Source organism: Leucoraja erinacea, chromosome 4, assembly GCF_028641065.1.
Source record: "Leucoraja erinacea ecotype New England chromosome 4, Leri_hhj_1, whole genome shotgun sequence".
In the NCBI taxonomy this organism is placed as follows: domain Eukaryota; kingdom Metazoa; phylum Chordata; class Chondrichthyes; order Rajiformes; family Rajidae; genus Leucoraja; species Leucoraja erinaceus.
The window spans coordinates 106927555-106954376 of NC_073380.1; the positions used below are offsets into that span (position 1 = coordinate 106927555).

Genomic DNA, 26822 nt, shown 5'->3' on the forward strand with positions numbered 1-26822 from the left:
ACGCAATGCCTGACGTCAGGCTGCTGACATTAGCAAGCGGCAGCAGCCAGTGTGTTTGAAGCCTCCGACTGCTTCTGTCAGACACTCTCCTGCAACATTACATCTCCTCCAACTATGGGGGGTGACGATGAGCCCCTTTTGATTTCCAGCGGGTGGCTTTTGGCCGCCCGGTAGTTTGTGTTCGCCAGCTTGCTCCATTCGCCCACTTGACTGAGAGCGACAAGGCACGGCTGCTGCTGCTGCTGCGTCTTCCCCAGTCATCTGCAAACTGGACCGACCAGCAAGGTTTGAGAAGGAGAAGGAAAATAAATATACAAAGGATGGGTTGTGGTGGAAGTCGGGCTGATACGATCGAGCCCAGGTACTACGAAAGCTGGACCAGGGAAACGGAATCAACGTGGCTGGCCAACACCGACACGGATGTGCCTTTGCCAGTCGAATCCAATGCATTGGACAAGGCTACGGTGCATGTGTACTCCAGTAAGCAGCGTTATAATGTATATGCGTTAAGCTTCAACCTGTATGTCGAGGGCAGCGAGAACATCAGGGGTATCACAAATGCATCTGGGGTTGGCTTTGTTTGAGGTTTAGTGCTGTGTGTTTAGTTTCTTTATTTAGGGGCACTGTGGGTGTACTTTAACGTTACATTTAGTGTTATGGTTAAGGATGGCTTTAGTCTGGTTGGGCGGGGGCGGCGGGTGAATTCACGTCTTGTTTAAAGGATGTTTTGGGGTTGGTGTTGGTGTTGGCAGCCAAGCCCTGTTTATGTTCACGGCCACTGCCTTTTCAAATCTACATCCAAGTCCAGTTCCCAGTTTCGTGATTTACAATCTAGCAGTCCATTCGAGTAGTGTTTGTATTTCCATTGGATGGCCGGTGGTTGTCAGGTTAATATTGAACAAGCACAGATCTCGATTATAATGTCTTTGGCCATATATATTCTGAAACGCATTGCAATCCAAGTCACCATCGGGAGACTATTTCTTTCAACAAAAGATTACAGAAAGGCAGAGAAACGAGCTTGTTTGAAGTCCTGGTCTCTATAGCAACACTCACAGACGTGTTTACTGCCCGCCTTTCACATGTAGAATCTTCAGGGTCCGAAACTGACAAGAGAAAAAGTTTGAAGGCGCCGCTGCGTGGGTGGTGCAGATTATTAGTGCAGATTATCGGCAGAGATGGTTCTTTTTCTGCAATAATGCTCCAGAATTATTATCACTGACTGTGGTCGAATGACAGCCGCCGCCACAGTAGATCATACTTGGATGTAGGCAAAAACTTGTAGTCTGACAAGTCCCTTCCATCATATTGAAAAATTGGTCATACCCTAGGCTCTAAACGTTCTAGTTTTTTTTCAAATAGACATTGACGACTAACTTGACAGATTTAAGTAATATAGTGATAACGACAACACAACGTCTAGGCTGCAGATTGCAATGTTTATGTTTCAAACGTTTGTTATACTTTAGGATTTTTTAAAGCTCTTTACAGCGTATTCAAAATGCCGTTCTTCAATTGATCATTGTTCTGTGACATACTCGATAGTTAGAAGATCTCTAACTACATATATCTCAGGTTTATCGTTTAAATACGTTTAGTAATTTAGATCTTGTAAAACCTCTCATTAGAAACATAGAAATTAGGTGCAGGAGTAGGAGCCTGCACCGCCATTCAATGTGATCATGGCTGATCGTCCAACTCAGTATCCCATCCCTGCCTTCTCTCCATACCCCCTTTAGCGCATATCATTCGGGCACAATTAACAATTGCTAGTTGATCGGCAAAGATTGGTTTATACCTGAACAGCAAATTACCAAATTTATCCCCATTTTTTCCAACATGCCAGCACGAAAATAAAGAGAAGCTTTTGCAATGTGTAAAGGAAGTCGAGTGTTAATGTTCAGGGCTCAAGCTATATAATAACATTCAGGACAAACATTTCAGAAAAAAGCTATCTGAGTTTTACTGACGTAAGAATGCTCTGTGGTTAATATCAAACATATATTTCCATGAGATGGATCAAACTACTAATGGAAAGAGAAAATGCTAGAAAAAAATCAGCATTTATGGGGAGACTTAACATTTCCGAACATATTGCAGGTAAATGTAGAAATGTGGAAAGGAAGGATGTTAGAGCAAGAACAATGGTGCAAATAGAACATAAGGCAAGGGCAATTACATACTGTGTTGCAGAGCAAGCAAGAAGAAATAGGACAAATAGAAAAATAAAAGATGCAATTGAAAAAGTTAAGGCACCTCCAGTCTAAGAGACTACTGGATACTTGTTTTTAAATGTTCTAATGTTTTTAGGTGCCTCAGCAAAAGGATGGTTCCTCAACTTAGCTTTGATTTTCGCAGGGATAGTGTAGAAGGGCAATATCAGTGAAGTCAGAATGAATGTGGGATGCAGAATTGAAAGGGCGAGCTATCAAAGTCCCAAGATTCCTTGGTGCTCAGCAAAGCAATTATACTTTGGAAAATGATGAAATGAAAGAAGTTTTAATAGAAAATTAAAAGGCAATCTTTATTATTTGTCACATTATTCCATTGGGCAAAGAAAAAATAAATTGCGTGGGATGTTGAAAGTTGAACCTCGGTGACTGCCAATCACCCCCCCCCCCCCCCCCCCGGACACTTATTATTATTTATTCAAATCGTTTGCTATGTCGCTCTTCCAGGCAGATGCTAAATGCATTTCGTTGTCTCTGTACTGTACACTGACAATGACAATTAAAATTGAATCTGAATCTGAATCTGAAACGGCACCTGCCTATGGGTACTTCGTATTGATACTGCATTTTCACGATGTAATTGAATTTTTAAACACTTTTATTAACGTGGCTGCTTTGAGTAAATTCAGGATTATGTCAATTAGAGATGAGCATTACAATATCTCATTACTAATGAAGCCCATGTTATTTGCGTATAGATAAAACAGAAATAAAAATCCCATTTGACCTGTTTCCATCTTCATTTCCTTCTGCTGCTGATCAAGATTTCTTCCACAGAATCTTCCAAACCCATATCATCAGCCCTGCACAAATGATCAGAATGAAACACAGTGAAACATCACTACATGCATGCTCGCATCGAACTACCACATTCATTAACACGGATTCATTTACCATTCCTTCATCTGAACTAGCTGTAAATCTCAGAACCCCCACACAACACCACTGGGCAACACAGCTGGTAGAGCTACTGCCTCACAGTGCCAGAGATGCAGCTTTAATCCTGACCTTGGGTGCAGTCTGTGTGGAGTTTGCACGTTCGGTGTGGGTTTCCTCTGGGTGTTTCGGTTTCCTCCCACATCCCAAAGCCATGCAGCTTTGTAGGTTAATTGGCCCCTGCAAATTGCCCCGAGTGTGTAGAGAGTGGATGAGAAAGTGGAACAACATAGAACTAGTGTGATGGGAGTGCGATGGTCAGCATTGCCTCAGTGGGTCAATGGGACTGTAACCATGCAGTATCTGGGAACTCGAATCTAAACCTTCTGCAGCAGTTTCAGAATGCGGTTTGCTTCTCAAGTACAATTTTGGATTGGCAATAAATGCAGGTACTGCCATCAATGTCCATATCCAGTCAAAACAATTAATGTAAAATAATATATTTTAATACAGCCAATGAATGCAAGACTAAAAACATTCCAAACCATATTATATATTGAACCTTGACAAAAGCCAAGGAAACATTTTAATCATCCCATTTGCTATTCCCTTTGTGCCTCTGTTTTACTCTTATGATGCTATGCTACCTTACTCTGATTGCCAGATAGATGCGTTTGGCTGTGTTAATTACTGACTAGAAATTCATCTCCCCTTCTAATGTGCCACAAACCAGAAAAACTATCAAGCTCACCACAACCGATTTCTTATTGACAAAACTAATTCAAATAACTGGTTGCATTAGACTGTCGATACAGAACAATTTGCAAATCCTCACCGCAGTTTAATTTAAGGAAGGACATTCTTGCTATTGAGGGAGTGCAACGTTAACATTCACAAGGTTAATTCCCGGGATGGCAGGACTGTCATATGCTGAGAGAATGGAGCTGCTGGGCTTGTACACTCTGGAGTTTAGAAGGATGAGAGGATATCTCATTGAAACACATAACATTGTTAAGGGCTTGGACACACTAGAGGCAGGAAACGTGTTCCCGATGTTGGGGCCACAGTTTAAGAACAAGGAGTAAGCATTTTAGAACGGAGACGAGGAAACACTTTTTCTCACAGAGAGTGGTGAGTCTGGAATTCTCTGCCTCAGAGGGCGGTGGATGCTGGTTCTTTGTATACTTTCAAGAGAGAGTTAGATAGGGCTCTTAATGAGAGCGGAGTCGGGGGATATGGGGAGAAGGCAGGAAAGGGGTACTGATTGGGGATGATCAGCCATGATCACATTGAATGGCGGTGCTGGCTCGAAGGGCCAAATGGCCTACTCCTGCACCTATTGTCTATTGTCTCTAGGTAGCTTTGGGAGTTGTGCCATGGTTATCTGCATATAACATATAACATAGAATAATTGATAATGTATCCTATGCATCTACAGTAACAAATCCACTCAGTTTTACCTCTTCCAGCAAGAAAGCTAGAAGGGATCATTTATTCTAGTGGGGGAAATCATAATTGCCATTTTGGAGAATTGAAATGGTTTAGGAAAATTATTTTATTGGCATATTCTAAAAAATCCCTACATGAAGTATTTGAGGTAGAAACCATTGTGTATGTGACAGTACAAATGAGGTGGCAATGTGTCAGCAATGAGCTTGTACGCTGTTATTGCTTTGACATCAGTGGAAAGAAACAGGTACATTTAAAGCAGGCTGCTGATTCACCATCACACATTTTGCATTGCCTTGCAGATTATATTCCAACTTCTTTTAAAAATATATGAATATTTGCAGTAGTGCTGGTTGCAAAGAATGGTACAGAGGATCCAGTGAATCTGTTGATCAAATTCTGACCTTCAAACATCTAAGGATTTAAAATGCCTTTCCATGTCAAATATGTTCTTATTTATAACAGTGACAGTCAGGATGCGACATGTCATCTGAAATTGTGGAGGCTGATTTTTATTGTTTTGTTATTCTGGCACTTTCAGAAAAAAAAAACCAGGTAAGAAGAAATCTGGGATAAGCCAAGTAATTCTTCAAAGCCTAATTATAAATGCATTTCCTTTAATATAATTAAACTATTCAAACTTTGACATTAATAGAATGGTTTTAAACAATGATTTTGGTCGCCAGTCAAAAAAAATGCAAAACATTTGAGCAAAACATGAAGTTATTCAAATTAATAGATTTTAAATGAATACCAATTTTTGTCATCTTTGCATTTAATTCATTCTCAAAGTATAACTATTCTTGGCTAAATTTGCTTCATTGTTTAATGACTGTAACGTGAAAATGAAAAATACCTTCAACGTTTTGTAACATAGAATTGAATTGAAATGTTTAGAAGATAAAAAGGCATGGTTGACGAGTTTAGTTAAAGGGCTTGTGAGAATTGAAGTCAAATTCTTGAACAGAAAACTATATAACACAACCATGTATTCTTAAATTACTTTCTGGGTGACATTCGGGTGCTTTATTTGTATATAATTTTTAATTCTAGTGTGAGAAGCCCTATCATCCATTATGGCATATTACTCTTTTGTGTATGAAACTGAAAGATAACATGAAATTGAGCTAAGATTGCTAGGTACACAAAAATGTTGGAGAAACTCAGCGGGTGCAGCAACATCTATGGAGCGAAGGAAATAGGCAACGTTTCGGCCTGAAACGTTGCCTATTTCCTTCGCTCCATAGATGCTGCTGCACCCACTGAGTTTCTCCAGCATTTTTGTGTACCTTCGATTTTCCAGCATCTGCAGTTCCTTCTTAAACACATAAGATTGCTAAGTCCTGGTTTCATAAATTATTTGATGTAACTAAGTGCATAACATTGCTTTCATTTAGATGAAATAGTGGTGTGGAATAATATTTATGTTATTAATGTCATTTTTTATTAATGTTCACTGAAATATTTTGGTGTTCACGTTAGGCTAATTTCATATTCCTTGATACAATTCTGTTCAGGATTAAATGGTATTTGTTCTGAATAGGTTAGCCTTTACTGAAAGACGGTCATATTCAGCGTTTTCACCTTCTGATTTCATTGAGTGATGTGTAGGCTTATGACACTTTAATGGAAATACACTTATGCTGCACTGAACGAAAAATGTGACACATAGTCCTTCTTCTCATTAGGGAGGTTCTTTTGTTTGAAATGATATCAAAGCATAGAAAAATGACAAAAGGTCTGAATAAGATTAAAGCTATGGATTCTTTCATACACTTTATTAATCTCAGGATAGCTTTTTAATTTCACAATTGCAATCTATGAACTGCAAGGGTATGTTTAGAACGGAGTGTACCATGTAGTATAGTTCTGATACATTGATTTAGCAGACAATGCTATTTAGCTAAGCGTGGTTGCCTCAGTAAGGATACCTTTATACCTCTGTCCAACCACTTACGCTTGCACCAGCATGAAGAAATCTGTACTGATATAGGGTTTTGGATAGAAACATAGAAATTAGGTGCAGGAGTAGGCCATTCGGCCCTTCTAGCCTGCACCGCCATTTAATATGATCATGGCTGATCATCCAACTCAGTATCCCGTACCTGCCTTCTCTCCATACCCTCTGATCCCCTTAGCCACAAGGGCCACATCTAACTCCCTCTTAAATATAGACAATGAACTGGCCTCGACTACCCTCTGTGGCAGAGAGTTCCAGAGATTCACCACTCTCTGTGTGAAAAAAAGTTCTTCTCATCTCGGTTTTAAAGGATTTCCCCCTTATCCTTAAGCTGTGACCCCTTGTCCTGGACTTCCCCAACATCGGGAACAATCTTCCTGCATCTAGCCTGTCCAACCTCTTTAGAATTTTGTAAGTTTCTATAAGATCCCCCCTCAATCTTCTAAATTCTAGAGAGTATAAACCAAGTCTATCCAGGATATAATTGGAGGAGAGATAAAATAAAGAATAGGTTCCTTCTCTATAGATAACAGTCAGTGGATATGTTGAATATGTGGTGAAACCAATTGTTCTGTAAATAGAATGAGTAGAAACAAATCCTGGGATAAGCAATAATATCTAGGCTCCAGAAAGGTCCCAGAACAGCAAAATGTAGCAGTAGGCAAGTAGAGGAACGCAATATTCTTGTCATATTGGGATTGGATATGAATCTACTGAATGGTACCATGAACTATGGACATGGATCCACATAATGACAGAGTAAAATCTTCAATGGCCTTTTTTTTTTTTTTTCCTTTTTAATCCTTTACAGGAAATTACAGTGCCACAACAGCTTCAAGCCAGACATAACACCACACATTTCCTCAGATAGCTTCCACACTTAATAAGTTAAAATACAATGAATGAATACTAAAAAAATGCAAAATTATTTTTGTGCATTATAAAACCTTATAGTAGCTGGTATACAAGACTTCCTATATCTCTCAGTTCTGCACATTGGTGCAATCAGTCTCTGACTGAAGATGCTGCTCTTGATCACCTTCAGGGCGTGGAGTGGGTGAGTGGGGTTGGTCATTATTGAACCCAGTTTGTTCAGAGTTCTGGCCTCTGCCACCTGCTGGACCGTTAGTTGCTCAGCCCCAACCACGGAGCCGGCCTTCCTGATCAGCTTGTCCACCTGATGGAATTTTGATGGAATGCCACTGAAGATTTTCAAGTGCTATAAGTTTACCACGTTGAGTCAGGGACCAGAGGAAGTGCCAAATGCATGGTCAGCTTAATGGCATCGGCCACAGGATGTTTTAGCACACAGTCTGGCCGCTGAGATAATTTAGTCACAATATTTATATTTAATAGTTGGTGGGAGCATGTGGGGTGGCCACGTAAGGAAATGATGATTGAGACGGTGTAACTCCAACATGATTCTGCCAGGCATACAAAAAAGGATGATAATAGATAGTTTTGCCCACAATACATCATTACAGGCATTGGCCTCAGCAGGAACATTTGGTCACAGGGCCTCAAAATGAAGAAAAATGATGCACGGCTCTGATGGAAAAAGACTAGCTCCTAGAATTGCTGTTCTCAATATGGGCCAACAGTGTTTTACAGTTTATATTAAATGATTCTCTACCAAAGATAGCAAGTGATACCTTTGAGGATCCCCCATTATTGGATTATGACAGGAACGTTCCCAATGTTGGGCGAGTCCAGAACCAGGGGCCACAGTCTTAGAATAAAGGGGAGGTCATTTAAGACTGAGGTGAGGAAAAACGTTTTCACCCAGAGAGTTGTGAATTTATGGAATTCCCTGCCACAGAGGGCAGTGGAGGCCAAGTCACTGGATGGATTTAAGAGAGAGTTAGATAGAGCTCTAGGAGTCAAGGGATATGGGGAGAAGGCAAGGCACGGGTTATTGTTGGGGGATGATCAGCCATGATCACAATGAATGGTGGTGCTAGCTCGAAGAGTCGATGGGCCGAATGGCCTCCTCCTGCACCTATTTTCTATGTTTCTATGATTCTATGAAGGATTATTCAGGGTATTTCCAATGGCAAATTAGATTGCAAACTCCACATGGTAAGCTACAATTCCATTCCACAGGTGTACTCTAAGGAGGTATCACAAACTCTTGAGAAATTGTCATGCACAGTCCAGGACTGAGGCGTGGGGTAAAAGTGGCTAATGGATGTGTCCAATTACACAGGATAGAAACATAGAAACATAGAAATTAGGTGCAGGAGTAGGCCATTTGGCCCTTCGAGCCTGCACCGCCATTCAATATGATCATGGCTGATCATCCAACTCAGTATCCCGTACCTGCCTTCTCTCCATACCCCCTGATCCCCTTAGCCACAAGGGCCACATCTAACTGCCTCTTAAATATAGTCAATGAACTGGCCTCAACTACCCTCTGTGGCAGAGAGTTCCAGAGATTCACTACTCTCTGCGTGAAAAAGTTCTTAATGACCAGTACTAATGGGCATAGGCTGTTGAGGCACATGTGAGCCTATAAAAGTTTGTGGCCCAATAAAATATCACTCCAGAGATTAGTAGAGAGGCATTGTTGGGTACAAAGCTCATCTTTGCATTCATTGTGGAGCCAAACCCATTCATCATAATTCAGAACCTGTTTTAATGCCTTTAAACTACAGGTGGAGGAAACATGCATGAATTAGAACAAAATGTGATGTTGGTGAGTGTCCAACACAGTGAGTGGGCAACCCTACCAGCGCTGGTTCTTCAGGCAGATAGAACTGTACAATTGCATAGGTCCCACAGAATAATACTAAACACAACCCAGAAAAATGAGCAGAGTCCACCTCAGAAGATTCATTCATGGAATTAGCAACCTCATGATGCCTGAACCATTCTGCATGCAATGGAATGGGGGCTCAATAACAAACATGTACAGATGCTGTAGCTTATATGTCATTGGCACAGAGAGAGAACAGCAACCATTGAAGGTGCCAGAGTGGATTTAGCAGAAGACAGAAACACAAACTAGAGCTGGAATATATGTGATTTTATGCGATCCAAAGTTGTCCGGCTGAGACTCAGATAGGATCAAAATGGGCAGACTTCATTAATGGTAAAGGTGGTAGATGTCTATGATACAAGAGAGCTTCACTCACCCATTGGAAAGGTCAATACCACTCCAAGTGTGTACATCACCGTGAAAACCCTTTGCAATTCGTTGACAAAGGGGATTCCCGGCTCGCAGTTAAAACAACAACAGAGGTCACATGCGCTATATGCAGCACAGCATAGTCATGAGTTCACTTTGTCCATATGACATGGAAAAATAATTCTGATACGATGCCTCCTGCAATGGGGCGAATGCATCCATTGCCCAATTTATAGAATCACCCCAGAAGTATGCTTCTGGCACGCTCAATTCCAGTGGAGATATGTTGCAAAGTTCAAATAGAAAATCTATGTATTCTTCTTGGAGTTTACTTGACTTCAAACATTTAACTGTGGTTATGGACCATGAAAATCTGATGGTATCTCTTGGACTAAAGTCAGTCATTCCTTTTTAATCTATATATTGATGATCTGTCTAAACAATTGAAAGCCTGTAACACTGGGTGCGTGATTGGTAATATTTTAGTGAACCATATTATGTATGCAGATGATCTTGTGGTCTTTAGTCCATCTAGCGCTGGTCTCCAGCAGCTCCTTACTATATGTTCTGTGTATGGTGTGAAACATGATATTAAATATAATGCTAGTAAGAGTGCTGTTATGATCTGTAGAACCAAAGAGGATAAATGTCTAAAATATCCTGATTTTAAATTGTCTGACAATAATCTTGGTGTCTGTAATAAGATAAAATATCTAGGGCATTTTATTACAGAACAAATGACAGATGATGAGGATATTTATAGGCAACGACGCATGCTGTATGTACAGGCGAATATTCTCTTGCGTAAATTTGGTGCGTGTGCAGATGTGGTGAAGATCTCGCTATTTAGAGCATACTGCACACCACGCTACACTGTGCACCTGTGTCGAACTATTTAAAGACAAGTATGCAGAGACTAAAGGTGGCATATAACAATGCCATGAGAACACTGCTAAGGCAGCCTAGATGGTGTAGTGCCAGTAATATGTTTGTGGCTGCAGGAGTCAGTACTTTAGAAGCTATCCTAAGACACCACATGTATAAATTCATTTGCAGGATAAATGACTCTAAAAATGTGCTTATTGTGGCCTTGACAAACATAAGGGTTAGCACTACACGCTACAAATCCCAGCTGTGGAGACACTGGTATCGTTGTCTCGTTGTAGGATATTGATCATCTTTTAATCTGGATTTTTAACTTAAGTATTGTGGGTTTTTGGTGTTTTTTTAAAATATAAACTATGATGTTTTTATAAGTGATATACCAAGATTTTATATATATTTATGATATTTGATATGCAATGCATTTTTAATGTAATGTTGCCCCTTGCCTGGACCTTGAGTCCGAAATAAAGTTGATTATTATTTTTATTATTATCATTCCTGTGATGGAAGCTGTATCAGAGCTACAATGGGCTATAGAATTGTTGCACTGGACTGCTGCACTGAGTGCCAGACATCAAAGCAGAATGCTGTAACAGATGCATTCTCCCATCTGCCTTATGTGGAAGCAGTGACTAATCTGGAACAGAGCACTCTACCTTTGCACGTTGTTGACAGTGATTTTCTCAAGCTACTTCAAGAGAGAGTGACACAGTGGTAGCCCAGTTAGCGATGTTACTCCACAATCCAGGGCTTGAGTTTAATCCTGACTTCAAGTATTGCCTGTATGGAGCTAGAACGTTTTCCCCATGACAGCGTGGGTTTCCTCTGTGGGCATCAGGTTCCTCTGAATTCCAAAGATGTGCTAGTGGAGTAATTAACTATTAAACATTATCCTTTTGTCTAAGATGGTGACTAATTAAATCAAGGATGAGTTGATGGGCTATAGAAAGTATAAGTTGTAGGGATGCAGGGAAGACTGTGGGGAGGGGACAATGGGCCAAATGGAGTATTCTCCTGGGGAGTGGGTCTGGACAAGGTTGTCATGCTCACTCATAAAAATGCTACTTTGGAGCAGGTAGACAAAAATGCTGGAGAAACTCAGCGGGTGCAGCAGCATCTATGGAGCGAAGGAAATAACCATATAACCATATAACAATTACAGCACGGAAACAGGCCATCTCGGCCCTACAAGTCCGTGCCGAAATAGGCAACGTTTCGGGCTGAAACCCTTCTTCAGACTGAGCAGTTGTACAAAAATACCTTAGATAGACACAAAATACATCTGCAGCTCCTTCCTGTACAAAAAACAAATACTTTGTTGGGTTGGAATGAATCAGAAATGATGATGAAAAGATCAGACTTTTCTGGAGACAGCAGTGTGAACTGCTGGTGAATCCAACTTGCCCAAAGTGGCATCACAGCACGGGGTTTCTGAAGGTGACACCAAAGAATGCCAATGGTAAATATTTAGGAGTTGGTGTGATTATTGTGCAGCATTTGGCCAGATTGTCTCTGCCTGAGATAACACATTGATTTTTTTTTTCAGTTGGAACCAAAGCTTTTCCGCTGGTTTAGGTTTTTGGAAGTGTTGATATTTGGACCATGCATCTGTACAGAGCTGACAATAAAGGCTGAAGTTTGTGATCGCAAAGGCTCTCTGAAGAACTAGTTTCTAACAGTGGTTGAAAATTCACCTCAATGCAGTGTGGCTGATCCCCCCATTCCAATGAAGTTAGGCATGGTTTTACACAAATGGCATCCAATTTCTGCTGGAGTGCTAGAACAGGATTGGCCTGACCAGAAAGAGAAGCTATTAAGGACCATTTACTCATAAACACAATATTCAATCTACAACAGATATTTCCCCGACTGTGATTCAGACGGTTTGGTGTTTACTGGCAAGGGTGAATTTGGTGCTGCCTAATTCTAAGGGGAGGTGAAGGGAAAGAAGAGAAGTCTGAAGTGGGAGCACAAGTTACAGAGTTGGAAGTGATGGTTTCAAGTGGGAGATACTGTGAAGATCCTCTGGTCACCAGACAGTGCAGGATCATTAACATAGAAACATAGACATTAGGTGCAGGAGTAGGCCATTCGGCCCTTCGAGCCTGCACCGCCATTCAATATGATCATGTCTGATCATCCAACTCAGTATCCCGTACCTGCCTTCTCTCCATACCCTCTGATCCCCTTAGCCAGAAGGGCCACATCTAACTCCCTCTTAAATATAGCCAATGAACTGGCCTCAACTACCCTCTGTGGCAGAGAGTTCCAGAGATTCACCACTCTCTGTGTGAAAAAGGTTCTTCTCATCTCTCGGTGTTAAAGGATTTCCCCCTTATCCTTAAGCTGTGACCCCTTGTCCTGGACTTCCCCAACATCGGGAGCAATCTTCCTGCATCTAGCCTGTCCAACCCCTTAAGAATTTTGTATGTTTCTATAAGATCCCCTCTCAATCTCCTAAATTCTAGAGAGTATAAACCAAGTCTATCCAGTCTTTCTTCATAAGACAGTCCTGACATCCCAGGAATCAGTCTGGTGAACCTTCTCTGCACTCCCTCTATGGCAGTAATGTCCTTCCTCAGATTTGGAGACTAAAACTGTACGCAATACTCCAGGTGTGGTCTCACCAAGACCCTGTACAACTGCAGTAGAACCTCCCTGCTCCTATACTCAAATCCTTTTGCAATGAAAGCTAACATACCATTGGCTTTCTTTACTGCCTGCTGCACCTGCATGCCTACTTTCAATGACTGGTGTACCATGACACCCAGGTCTCGCTGCATCTCCCCCTTTCCCAATCGACCACCATTTAGATAATAGATGGAATTAACACGATTAACACGATGCTGTGGGGGAGATTATGGAAGTACTGGGATCAGGAAGTACGATGTGAATTTCGTGGTGAGATTCAGTCCTGATGCAGGGTCTTGAACCAAAATGTTGATTATCCCTCTGCCGTCACAGATGCTGCCTGATCCACTGAATTCTTCCAGCAGTTTGATTTTGTACTAAAACGTGAAGAATGGCAATGGAAGTTAGACCAATCAATATATGCACATGAAATTCAAGAGGAGCATGACTAAGAAAGTGGGATTGCAGATGAGTATGGATTTGTGTTATAAGATGGAGCCATGTGGGTGAGGAGAGAGATTTGGAATGAAATAAACAACATACAACCTGCAGCAAAAGTAATTTGCAAGAAATGTGGGCATCTGCAGTGGACTCTTCAGTACAGGTATTAACTATGGTTCAACTTTTGTTGGTGAAGCGATTTGTTGCTCAGTTGAATTTCTAATTGTTTCAATTCATAATTATGCATAAGTATGTAAATATTTCTTCAATAACACATTGTGTTATGTGTAATATTTGGAGGTTTGTATGGGTTTATTTCTTTTTTTAAGGGAAAAAAAAGTATCTATGTGAAAGGATGCCATTAGAGAACTGAGAACGCAACATAACATGACCTTACATTTTGGAGCAACCACTGCTGTTTTGTTGAGAGTTGGTGCCTTCAATAAATATTATTCTGTTTACATATCTACTTCTGTCAAATTATCTGCACTTGCTGCAGCATAAAGGACTGACTAGAACTGCAGCTTTTTACTTTGTGTGTCCTTACTCATTGTCTACTTCTCGACACTTTAACTGTAATAACAAGCACTCACTGGAATTGTTAATGTTTTGATTAAGCAAATAGTACTGCAATTCCGCGAATCAATGCCTTCCTGGGATATCTGCTCAATAGATCCGCTAAATCTTACTGATTTTACAAAGTATGATTGTTAATTTCATTGCACAGAAAGGGGATAGTTAAGAATGAAAGTCAACAAATCTGAAAGATTGGTTTGCAGAGCACCATTTCAAGATATACTTAACGGCATACAGTGTGAGAGACAAATCTAATGCAACATAAAGAGTGAGCATTTGTGGCTTCAATCAGGGATTCTGAACAAGTACTTGGATTTGTTTCAGTCCTAGCTTTCTCCTGTGACTGACTGAAGTCTGGACAGTTAACGACTTGGTTCCATTGGATACCTTTTGCCTTCTTGATGCTTGCCCACACATCAACTCAACGGGAAAAGTGTAACAAGCATAAATAGACGACACACATCACAGAGGTCCCCATCTATGATTCAGCGTATAGCTATCTCCAATATACAATCAACAATGCAAAAATAATTGCAAATTTCACACAGGTATTTGGAACACTGTAAAATAATACACAGAATGCCAGCATCCAAACAGTAATTTCTAGGGACCAAAAATACATAAATATCTTTGTGTGATTTTTTTGCATCAATATAACTAGTCCTATAATTGTTAGTTTGAATTTGAAAGGCTGGAGGTTTGTTATTCTATGTAGCTGTTGGAGATCTACATAAACTTCTATCACCGTTCCATCTCAAAGGTTGATGCATTTGGTGTCCACTCTATTCCTCTGCAGACTCTGAAACCATTGTTGCTTCTCTCCATTGGGCCTTACTAGAGCATTCTGTCACCACATGCAAAGATGTTTACATGCTGCTGTGCCAGAATGCTGCCTGCATTAGAGGATGAGAGCTATGATGAGAGATTATACAACATTGGATTGTTTTGGCTGAACCATTGGATGTTCAGAGGAAACAAGATAGAAGTTTGTAAAATTGCGAGTGGCATCGATAGGGTAAATAGATAGTCTTTCTTCCCAGGGTAGAAATGTCAAATACTAATGTCAAATTCAAATGTCAAATTTCCCAGGGTAGAAATGTCAAATACTAGAGGGGATATTTCTATGTGAGACAGGGTGATTTTAAAAGAGATATGGAATTACATATGGTTAATGCTTTTAAAAGCCATTAAGACAAGGACATGACCATGCACGGAATAGTGGGGGGGAGGGGAATATGGATCATGTGCAGGCAGGCGGGGGTTAGTTTCACTTGACATCGGGTCAACACAGGAATTGTGAGCCTGAGTGCTGTATGGTTCTGTTTGGGTTCTCTATGGTTTCTCTTTGTGTGTATTGGTCTGTGTTCTCTTTACTGGTGGTGTTATACTTCCACTTCCAGTGGTTGAAGGCCTGTGAGTTAGCACCTGTATTTACCAGATGATTCAAATGTTCTTATCCTTGTGGCAGCCTTCTGGGTACATTTTATCGTTGCCATACAAACCTTGAGACCGGCAAAACAGTGCTGGACTTGAAGATGAGTTACAGGACCCATCTGATGAGTTGCCTGCTTTCAGAATCTCAATCTAATTGCACTAATAAACAGGTTTACTTTTAACAAGGATGGTTTTATTCTCTATTTAGAAAAATTAAATCAATCCGTATAGAATATCAGCTATCTGAGTTGGATTGGGATTCAGTCTCGGGAAAGTTTTGCTGTTCAAATATAAGAACATAAATAAAGGATACAACAATAGACCATACAGTCCCCCAAACAAACCTGCTGCCCCATCTTATAAAATTAGATTAGATTTTTATCTTTTTAACACTTCTGAACCTGTTCCCCATAGACCTAAGAATAATCAGTCTTGACTATATTCAATCATTTAGCCTTAACAGCTAATTTTGATATGCTTCTCAATGATAATGGGTTGACTGGGCTTGTATTCACTGGAATTTAGAAGGATGAGAGAGAATCTTACAAAAACATAACATTATTTAAAAACAAATGGACAGACTAGATGCAGGAGAAAGTTCCCGATGTTGGGGGGAGCCAAGAACCAGGGGTCACAGTTTAAAAATAAGGGGTAGGCCATTTAGGCCTGAGATGAGAGTTGTGAATCTGTGGAATTCTCTGTTACAGAATGCAGTGGATGCCAATTCACTGGATGTTTTCAAGAGAGAGTTAGAATTAGCTCATCAGACTAACGGAATCAAGGGACATGGGGAAATAGCAGGAACCAGGATACTGATTTTGGATGATCAGCCATGATCATATTGAATGGTGGTGCTGGCTCGAAGGGCCGAATGGCCTACTCCTGCACCTATTTTCTAGTTTCTAAAATCTTATTATTAACTTAATCATTCTTCATAAAACAATCTCTTCACCCCAGAAATCGATCTAGTGAATCTTCTTTGAATTGCCCTCTCATCAAAAAAGACCATCAAAATACATGCAACATTTGTGGTCTCATCACTGGCTTGTACTGATATAACAAGGGAAGATGTACAGGAGCATCAGCTACAAAACCAGCAGGATGCTACACAGCTTCTTCCCACAGGCAATATGACTAGTTAACGGACTGTATCCCCTCCCCATATATCATACACCAACACATCTAACCCCGCCCGTGAATCTCTGGAACTCTCTGCCACAGAGGGTAGTTGAGGCCAGTTCATTGGCTATATTTAAGAGGGAGTTAGATGTGGCCCTTGTGGCTAAGGGGATCAGGGGGTATGGAGAGAAGGCAGGTACGGGATACCGAGTTGGATGATCAGCCATGATCATATTGAATGGCGGTGCAGGCTCGAAGGGCCGAATGGCCTACTCCTGCACCAAATTTCTATGTTTCTATGTTTCTATACTTTGACAGCTAGGCACCTGTCAAAGCAAAGCCACTGTTCGGTCTGAATGCCGGTTTTTATTTCAATTTTTAGGCCTATTTTAGATATGGTCATTTTATTTTTTAAAGCTATATGTATTTATTCCGTTTTTATTAACTGCACTGACGGGAACTGATTGAGAAACAATGTTTTTGTTTCATCTGTGTATGTATGTATGTACTCAGTTAAAATGACATTCAAGTAAATTCTGAATACTGAAGATTAAAACACATTTATTTGGTTTCTGAATAATTAAAATCTGAAAGTCGTTACTAATAAACCTGCGAAATGCACGATGAATTAAACTGCTGGAGTAATTTCATGCCAGGGATGACCCACTGAACAGGCTCTTTAGGTGAAATTGGTTGTTTTGCAGCAGTGTTATAGACAATAGACAATAGACAATAAATAATAGGTGCTGGGGTAGGCCATTCGGCCCTTTGAGCCAGCACCACCATTCAATGTGATCATGGCTGATCATCCATAATCAGTACCCCGTTCCTGCCTTCTCCCCATAAGTTCTGACTCCGCTATTTTTAAGAGCCCGATCTAGCTCTCTCTTGAAAGCATCCAGAGAACCTGCCTCCACCGCCCTCCGAGGCAGAGAATTCCACAGACTGGAGTAACTTCATGCCAGGGATGGCCCACTGAACTGCCTCTTTAGGATGTTTTGCAGCAGTGTTCTTGTTTGATGTACTGAATGCTCGTTTAACAATCTAAAATGATCCTCTTTTCAACAGACACCTCGGAAGGAAGCACACAAACTCATACCCATGTCACTGTGTCTTCTAATGCACATGAAAAAGTGAGTGCCCATAAAAGGACATCTACTGTTGGAACAAACACACACAATGGAAAACAACAGTTAACGCATGTCCCAGGAACTTCAGTACAGAAACGGCGTATATTTAGAACAGGCGAGGTAGGTTCATGTTAACAAAAACTCGATTGCAAACTCTGAAATTATTATTTTCCAGCTCAGTTGGAATATCTCAAAGGAGATTTGAGCCCAAACAGTTTTCCTTCAATTTTTCCAATATATTTTTTCAACGTCCAATTTAAATGCTTTAAGTGTGTTTCCTTATAGTTTTATAAGGAACAACTTGTATTTTTCTTTAGGATGAGTGACAGTACTACAGGGATGAGTTGGTTATGCCCCTGTCCCACTTAGGAAACCTGAACGGAAACCTCTGGAGACTTTGCGCCCCACCCAAGTTGTCCGTGCGGTTCCCGGAGGTTGCAGTTGGTTGCCGGAGGTTGCAGGTAGTGGAAGCAGGTAGGGAGACTGACAAAAACTTCCAGGAACATCCGAGAACCACACGGAGACCTTTGGTGGGGCGCAAAGTCTCCAGAGGTTTCCTAAATGGGACAGGGACATAAGTGTGAACTGTACACTGGGCAGGATCTGAAGTTTACTTGGGAAAACATTTGAGCATTGTTCCGGTTGAAATTACATTTTTCTCCGGATGGTCCACTCATCACTCATGGAAAGTCCTGAGAAATTGTACTCAGGAGCAAGGGTGCGGGGCAGGTTGTCAAATCTGGCTGCTTTTGGAAGGCTGTTTTAAAAATGTACATATGGATGTATCCACAACAGATTCAAACTAGAGGGATCCACTCCCTCCCCCAACTCTGCCCTCTCCTGGTCCATGCACACCACTGCTCAGCAAAGATAAGATGAGATAAGGTACCACCAGACCGTGTTTTCTGGGTGGTACATTTGCCCTTTCGGCTCCTGAAATGGATATATGATGCAGGCTAACGTTTCAAATGTTAAAAATATATTCTCATTGAAGGGTGGGCATTTGTGCATGACGTTCTGACACAGAATGCTAGAGTAATTCAGCGGGACAGGCAGCAACCCTGGAGAGAAGGAATGGGTGATGTTTCGGATTGAGATCCTTCAACGTCACCCATTCATTCTCTCCAGAGATGCTGCCTGTCCCGCTGAGTTACTCCAGCATTTTGTGTCTATCTTCAGTTTAAGCCAACGTCTGCAGTTCCTTCCTGCACAATGATTAAGTTCTGTCGGGACAAGCAGATTATGGTATGAATTAGCATGCAGACATATTTGATGCCAACACAGCCATTTGGGGGACCAGCACTCCAACTCTCTTCTCACTGAGCAACCAGGTTGGAAGGAGCCTACCCACAGCCCACATTTGTACTCTTTGTGGTTACAATTGCACACATTTGGTGCTGTCTATAGTTGTTTAATGTTGCAAGGGCTTACAGGGAGATTGAAGAATTTGCGGAATGACCGCCTAACTTCTCCACAATGCAATTATTTCCTTATGTACATCATAATATGGAATGGAAAATGAGCGCATGGAACAATTGAAATACATGATGTGTAAGAATGTTCACTACATTCTTTATTCAAGAGAGCAAAATCTATTTAGTTCATTTTGGCCCGAAGTCAGAAGATGAACCAAGTAACTGACATTGCCTGGCTTGACACTTGCCCATCATGCCATGTACTTATGCCATCACTGTGGAATCTGAATATCACCAATGTCCTTTACCAAAAGTAAAAAGAATTTCATTTCTTCAACATCCATATCAGGACTTTCATATGAAGAAAGACTGGATAGACTCGGCTTGTACTCGCTAGAATTTAGAAGATTGAGGGGGGATCTTATAGAAACTTACAAAATTCTTAAGCGGTTGGACAGGCTAGATGCAGGAAGATTGTTCCCGATGTTGGGGAAGTCTAGAACAAGGGGTCACAGTTTAAGGATAAAGTGGAAATCTTTTAGGACTGAGATGAGAAAATCATGTTTTACGCAGAGTGGTGAATCTCTGGAACTCTCTGCCACAGAAGGTAGTTGAGGCCAGTTCATTGGCCATATTTAAAAGGGAGTTAGATGTGGCCCTTGTGGCTAAAGGGATCAGGGGGTATGGAGAGAAGGCAGGTACAGGATACTGAGTTGGATGATCAGCCATGATCCTATTGAATGGCGGTGCAGGCTCGAAGGGCTGAATGGCCTACTCCTGCACCTATTTTCTATGTTTCTATCCAGCTAAAGAGCTACCAAATGCAGCAAACCACACAGATTTATACACAGTATGCCTTCTTCAAAGCAGGTCTAGCAAGTCAGAGAGTTACTACTGGGTGACAAGGATTGTTGTTGGATGACCTAGACAAATACCTTCATGCATTTTGCAGTCACAAATGTGCAAAATACGTTAAATTAGTTTACAGCATGTAAGGTTACTTTAAATGATTTTTTAAACATAAAAATTATTTAAGTCTATTTAAAGTTTTATCTTCTAACACAGTCTGGGGATGGGTCCTCAAAATCTAAGTCCTCGTCGAATGTTGAGTCTTCGTCAACATTCACAGACCCCTCCACTTCTTGGAATGACTGCCATAGCAACACCTCAAACTTGACGGACTCCTGGAAACACAAGTAAATGCAGACAAGTGATTAACGTGGGGAGCATATGTGAGCATTGGGCCAGATCAAGCACAATCTGTCCAATTGTACAGGTGATGATAAGGCACTTAACAAACAAGCATAGACGGAATAAACATTGTTTATGAGAGGGACACTATGTTGGGTTGTTTTTTGAGGATGTGTCCAGTAGGAAAAAGGCAAAGTATTGAATGACGTTAATACATTTTCAAATAAAATTCGATAAAGTGCTGAATTAAAGACTGGTGGATACGGTGGGATCATGGAGGTGACAAGATTGTTCATTGTACATGCTGAAAATGATGCCAAGCTGTATTGTTGATGTTGTCTAGGGCATTGTGTGGATGAAAAATAAGAAGAACTAAGGAGAATTCCTTCAGGGAAGCATGAGGAATAATGTGGGCATGGGAGGGAAGACATGGACTTGATAGAGGTCTTTAAAATGATGAGAGGGATAGACAGAGTTCATGTGGACAAGCTTTTCCCTTTGAGAATAGGGAAGATTCAAACAAGAGGACATGACTTCAGAATTAAGGGACAGAAGTTTAGGGGTAACATGAGGGGGAACCTCTTTACTCAGAGAGTGGTAGCGGTGTGGAATGAGCTTCCAGTGGAAGTGGTGTCGGCAGGTTCATTGGTATCATTTAAAAATAAATTGGATAGGCATATGGATGAGAAGGGAATGGAGGGTTATGGTATGAGTGCAGGCAGGTGGGACTAAGGGAAAAAATTTGTTCGGCACGGACTTGTAGGGCCGAGATGGCCTGTTTCCGTGCTGTAATTGTTATATGGTTATATGGTTATATGGTTATATGGACATGGCAAGTGATTTTCTGGCATTTGTGGATTGAACCAAAAGATCAATTATTAAATCCCACTAACCCACATAGGCACAGTTTTCTTCAATCAATAGATTAGTAATTTTCAAAATTACTTGTTATTATGGCATTGGGTTGGTGAAGCAATGTCAACAAAGTGTTAATATCAGTTCAGCAGTTATTCATGATCAAAAATGAATTAAAATGAGTTCATACTTTTCTACCATTATTATAAAAACATCCACGTAATTCAGTCACCAAATTAATGATGAGCTATATCATCTGTTAGATGCAAAGTTGTAGTTCCATGTCAGTGGAATATGCCATCAATTGGATTCAATGCTGTAACTGCTCCAGGGTTTAGCTGCTGATTTTGAAACAGCATGTGTTTGCTCTCTTGAATACCAATTTTAACTTGACTACCTTATAGTTCAAGTAATTGTGGTCAGGCACTGGCCTGCACCTGTTTCAGCATCAGATTTACTGGGGCTGGTCACTGAATCGGGTGGAGCCCCTATATTATTGGAAAATTGGGGTCCTGAACTGTTGGTTGTGAGAGAAACCTGTGCTCAGAGTGAGCCTTGCAGACCATACCTTGCTACTACAAAAATGTAGCCAAATGCAATTTTTACTCATTATTTGCATGGGGCTGGACAAAGCATCGGAGTTTGTACAAGAATAATATCTAACACTGTCAAGCAGACTTATTCATCCCCACCTCCACGACCATATCCCCCACTGGGGCAATGTCCCTATGTATGGGGCTACGATCTATACTGGGCCTGCCCCGATATTAGTCCTGCAATTGCAAGGCACAATGAATGTCCATTCACATCAATAAGGGCCACTGCACAAAATGGCTCAGGAATTTGATTGGAATGATTTACTTTTTCATCTGTAGGCTATTCTATGCCTTGTGTGAAACACAATCCTCTGATTCCAAAGATATTGTGACTCCTTAAACTAGATCAAAGTGTAACCTAGTCAGATATACTTTATTTTCAATATATTAATATAATGTCAAATCTATCAATATTAGACAGAAGCTTTCCTTAACATGCAGCAATCATTTTTAACATATCTCTCCTGTTATTTATTGTAATCTGATTTTCTTCTTTCTTTTTGAACCTGACGTGTTTTCTGCTGACGTAGAAGAAAAACAGTGATGGGAACAATATATTAGCAAATGAAGTCAACATTCATGTCACAAAAAATAACTCTTCAATTGATTCAGAAGGAAGACAAATGGAAAGCTGCGTGAAGTAAGAAAATCAATTAATCTTATTGAAAATAATCTTACAGAAAAATCAATGCTCTTTGCACTTTATGAAAGTTCAAATACCACAAGAAGACGAAGAATTAAAATGCTAAGAAATCTTCAAAGCTGAACTGTGCCTTCATATCCAATATCCGAAGATTCATGCGATGATTAGTTCTTCAAAAAAGAATAGAGCTGCAATCAACATACCAAAACCTATGTATCATTTAACAAATTCTGAATACATGTAACAACACAAGAACCTGAAATATGCATGCAGGTTTTCTTATAAATCTATTGCACACAGTCAAAAGAAAAAATGTTTGCTAATCATAAATAAATTAAAATTCTCAGCAACCTAGATAAGCTCTCCTTAAACTTTGTTAAAATACTTTTGCTTATTCTTCACTTCTTTCTGTTGCCCAAACACATAACGTTTTGGTAGATGGAATCAATTTCAACAGGATCCGCTCCCAGAGAGTTAAATATTATCTAACAGAAATTAATAAAACTTATGCCACCGTGTCTTCTGCTCCATCTTGTTAATCTTCTAAATTTCGTATTTAAAGACAATAATATTTTGAACGTTGAATTCTCCATTGAGAATTGTACGACCTTAAATTCTACAAGTTTAGGCAACCTCCTACTAAACTCCCCTACATCATCTCTCCCTTTCTCTCCCCTCCCCCCGCCCCCTCCCTCTGTGCATCACATAAGCTTCCAGTTTGTTTTAGTTATAAATTTAAATTATAAATTTTTAGGGACTTTACTCGTTTTGCCCACTTGCTGTGTTTAATGGGGAATCTTGAAGTTATTTTTGTTTACATACAAGAATACTCATTGGCACCACTAAAAAGATTGAAGCTATTTAAATTATTGATAAGGGGATGACCTATCTGAGAGGTAATTCTGTTATAAACATTTACTTTATCAGCTGTATTAAGAAATGTATACTGTTGCCACTCCGGATCTATGAGAAAAAATATGATCAATTATGTTGCAAAAAGATTTATTAAAAAAATGTATGTAAGCTAATTCATGCATTTGAACCATATACTTGCAATTTTGAATTCATTATAAATTAGCATAGATCAATTACATAAATCCCCATTATTGTCATCAATTATATTTACAATCTGTACAAATGTGGAGCCCATGTTTGCAGAAGGGTTTTGAAAATGCATTGCACGTATTTAAGTATGATATTCAATATATTAATAAATTTGCCCTGGTTCTTTATACATTATTTGAGCACTATATACTTGAAGGTGATTTTTGAAACATAATTTGGAAATGTGTGAGAATAACATTAAATCATTGATATACATAAAGTAGAAACATAGAAACTAGATGCAGGAGGCCATTTGGTCCTTCGAGCCAGCACCGCCATTCATTGTGATCATGGCTGATCATCTACAATCAGTAACCCGTGTCTGCCTTCTCCCCATATCCCTTGTCTCCACCAGCCCCTAGAGCTCTATCTAACTCTCTTTTAAATTCATCCAGTGAATTGGCCTCCACTGCCCTCTGTGGCAGTGAATTCCACAAATTCACAACTCTGGGTGAAAAAGTTTTTCCTCATCTCAGTTTTAAATAGCCCCCCCCCCCCCCCTTTATTCTTAAACTGTGGCCCCTGGTTCTGCTCGCCCAACATTGGGAACATTGTTCCTGCATCTAGCTTGTCCAGTCCTTTTATGATTTTATATATCTCTATATGATCCCCTCTCATCCTTCTAAATTCCAGTGAATACAAGCCCAGTCTTCCCAATCTTTCCTCATATGACGTCCTCATATGACGCTGCACTGCCTCAATAGCAAGGATGTCCTACCTCAAATTAGGAGACCAAAATTGCACACAATGCCCCAGATGTGGTCTCACCAGGACCCTGTACAACTACAGAAGAACCTCTTTACTCCTATACTCAAATCATCTTGTTATGAAGGTCAACATGCCATTAGCTTTCTTCACTGCCTGCTGTTTACTATCAGTGACTGGTGTGCAAGGACCCCCAAGTCTCGTTGGACTTCCCTTTTCCCTAATCTAACACCATTGAGATAATAATCTGCCTCCTTGTTCTTGCCGCCAAAGTGGATAACATCACATTTATCTACATTATACTGCATCTGCCATGCATCTGCCCACTCACTCAACCTGTCCAAGTCACCCTGCAACCTCCTAGCATCCTCTTCACAGTTCACACTGCCACCCAGCTTTGTGTCATCTGCAAATTTGCTAGTTACTTTAAATCCCATCATCTAGATCATTTATATATACTTTAAACAGTTGCGGCCCCAGTACCTAGCCTTGCAGCACTCCACTCATCACTGCCTGCCATTCTGACAGGAACCTGTTTGTTTCCTGTCTGCCAACCAATTCTTATTCCATGTCAATATCCTGCCCCCAATACCATGTGCTCTAATTTTGCCCATTAATCCCCTGTGTGAGATGATATCAAAGGCTTTCTGAAAGTCCAGGTACACTACATCCACTACGTCCGCAATTTCTGGCGCCACCTCCTTGAGTACCCTGGGATGCAGACTATCAGGTCCAGGAGAGTTATCAGCCTTCAGTCCCATCAGTCTACCCAATACTATTCCTCGCCTAATGCAAATTTCTTTCAGTTCCTCTGTCTCCCTGGATCCTCTGTCCTCTAATAAATCTGGGAGATTGTTTGCGTCTTCCTTAGTGAAAACAGAACCAAAGTACCTGTTCAACTCTTCTGCCATTTCCTTGTTGCCCTTAATAATTTCACCCGTGTCTGCCTTCAAGGGACCCACATTTGACTTTGCTATTCTTTTTCCCTTAACATATCTAAAGAAGCTTTTACTGTCCTTCTTTATATTCCTGGCCAGCTCACACTCGTACTTCATCTTTTCACCCTGGATTGCCTGTTTTGTTTCCATCTGTTGTCCTATGAAAGTTTCCCAATCCTCCGGCTTCCCGCTACTCTTTGCTGTGTTATACATTTTTCTTTCAGTTTTATTCTATCCCTAACTTCTCTTGGCAGCCACGGTTGCCTCCTACTCCCCTTTGAATCTTTCTTCCTCTTTGGAATGAAATGATCCTGCATCTTCCAGATTATGCTCAGAAATTCCTGCCATTGCTGTTCCACCGTCATTCCTGCTAGGATCCCTTTCCAGTCCACCTTGGCCAGCTCCTCTCTCATGCCTTCATAGTCCCCTTTGTTCAACTGCATCACTGCCACTTCCTATTTAACCTTCTCCCTCTCAAATTGCAGATTATTATGGCCACTACCTCCTAGCAGTTCCTTTACCTTGAGTTCTCTTATTAAATCTGGTTCATTGGACAACACTAAATCCAGAATTGCCTTTTCTCCGGTCTGCTCCATTACAAGCTGCTCTAAGAATCCATCTCGGAGGCATTCTACAAACTCTCTTTCTTGGGGTCCAGAACCAACCTAATTTTCCTAGTCTACCTGCATATTGAAATCTCCCACAACCACAGTGGCATTACCTTTGTTACATGCCAATTTTAACTCCTGCTGCAACTTGCACCCTATATCCTGGCTACTGTTTGGGGACATGTAGATAACTCCCACTAGTGTCTTCTTAACTTTACAATTCCTCAATTCTATCCACAGCGACTCTACATCGCAAGTCCCTATGTCACCCCTCGCAAGGGACTGAATTTCACCCCTCACCCCTCACCCCTCCTCTGCCCACCTGTCTGTCCTTTCTACAGGATGTAAAAAACCCTGAATATTAAGTTCCCATCCCGATCCTCCTGCAGCCACGTCTCTGTAATCTCCACAATGTCATATCTACCAATCTCGAGCTGAGCCTCAAGCTCATCCACTGTACTTCATTCGTGCATTCATATATAATACTTTTAATCCATTATTCACCTCACCTTTCACGTCGATTCCTATTTCACTTGGCCATGCTCTCCTATCCCTTTGTGAGCTTTCTGTCCCATTATCATTTTTTTATCAAGACGCTGGAAATTTTAATTAAAGTAGACATTCTGTCACAAAGGATCCAGCTGTATCAGGTGGCCAACTGAATCATAACATACCTACTGGAAATAGCATCTTGCATAAAAAAGTCTCTGTTCGAGAAAACAATTGGTGATCGGAGGGAGACACAAAATGCTGGAGCAACTCAGCGAGTCAGGCAGCATCTCTGGGGAAAAGGAATGGGCGATGTTTTGGGTTGAGAGCCTTCTTCAGACTGATCATGGGCAATGTTATGGGTCGAGACCTTTCTTCAGACCCGATATGGCCCAGTGTGCATTCAATGTGAATTTATC

General features: G+C 40.7%; 1 protein-coding gene across 1 annotated transcript; it reads left to right on the top strand.

The window, feature by feature from the left end:
• On the top strand, nt 1-26822 carry LOC129696755 (brain and acute leukemia cytoplasmic protein-like). Its single transcript, XM_055634899.1, has 3 exons — nt 1-480; nt 17798-17979; nt 22447-26822. The coding sequence occupies exons 1-3, from the start codon at nt 321-323 to the stop codon at nt 22558-22560; spliced, it is 456 nt and encodes a 151-aa protein (XP_055490874.1). The 5' UTR covers nt 1-320; the 3' UTR covers nt 22561-26822.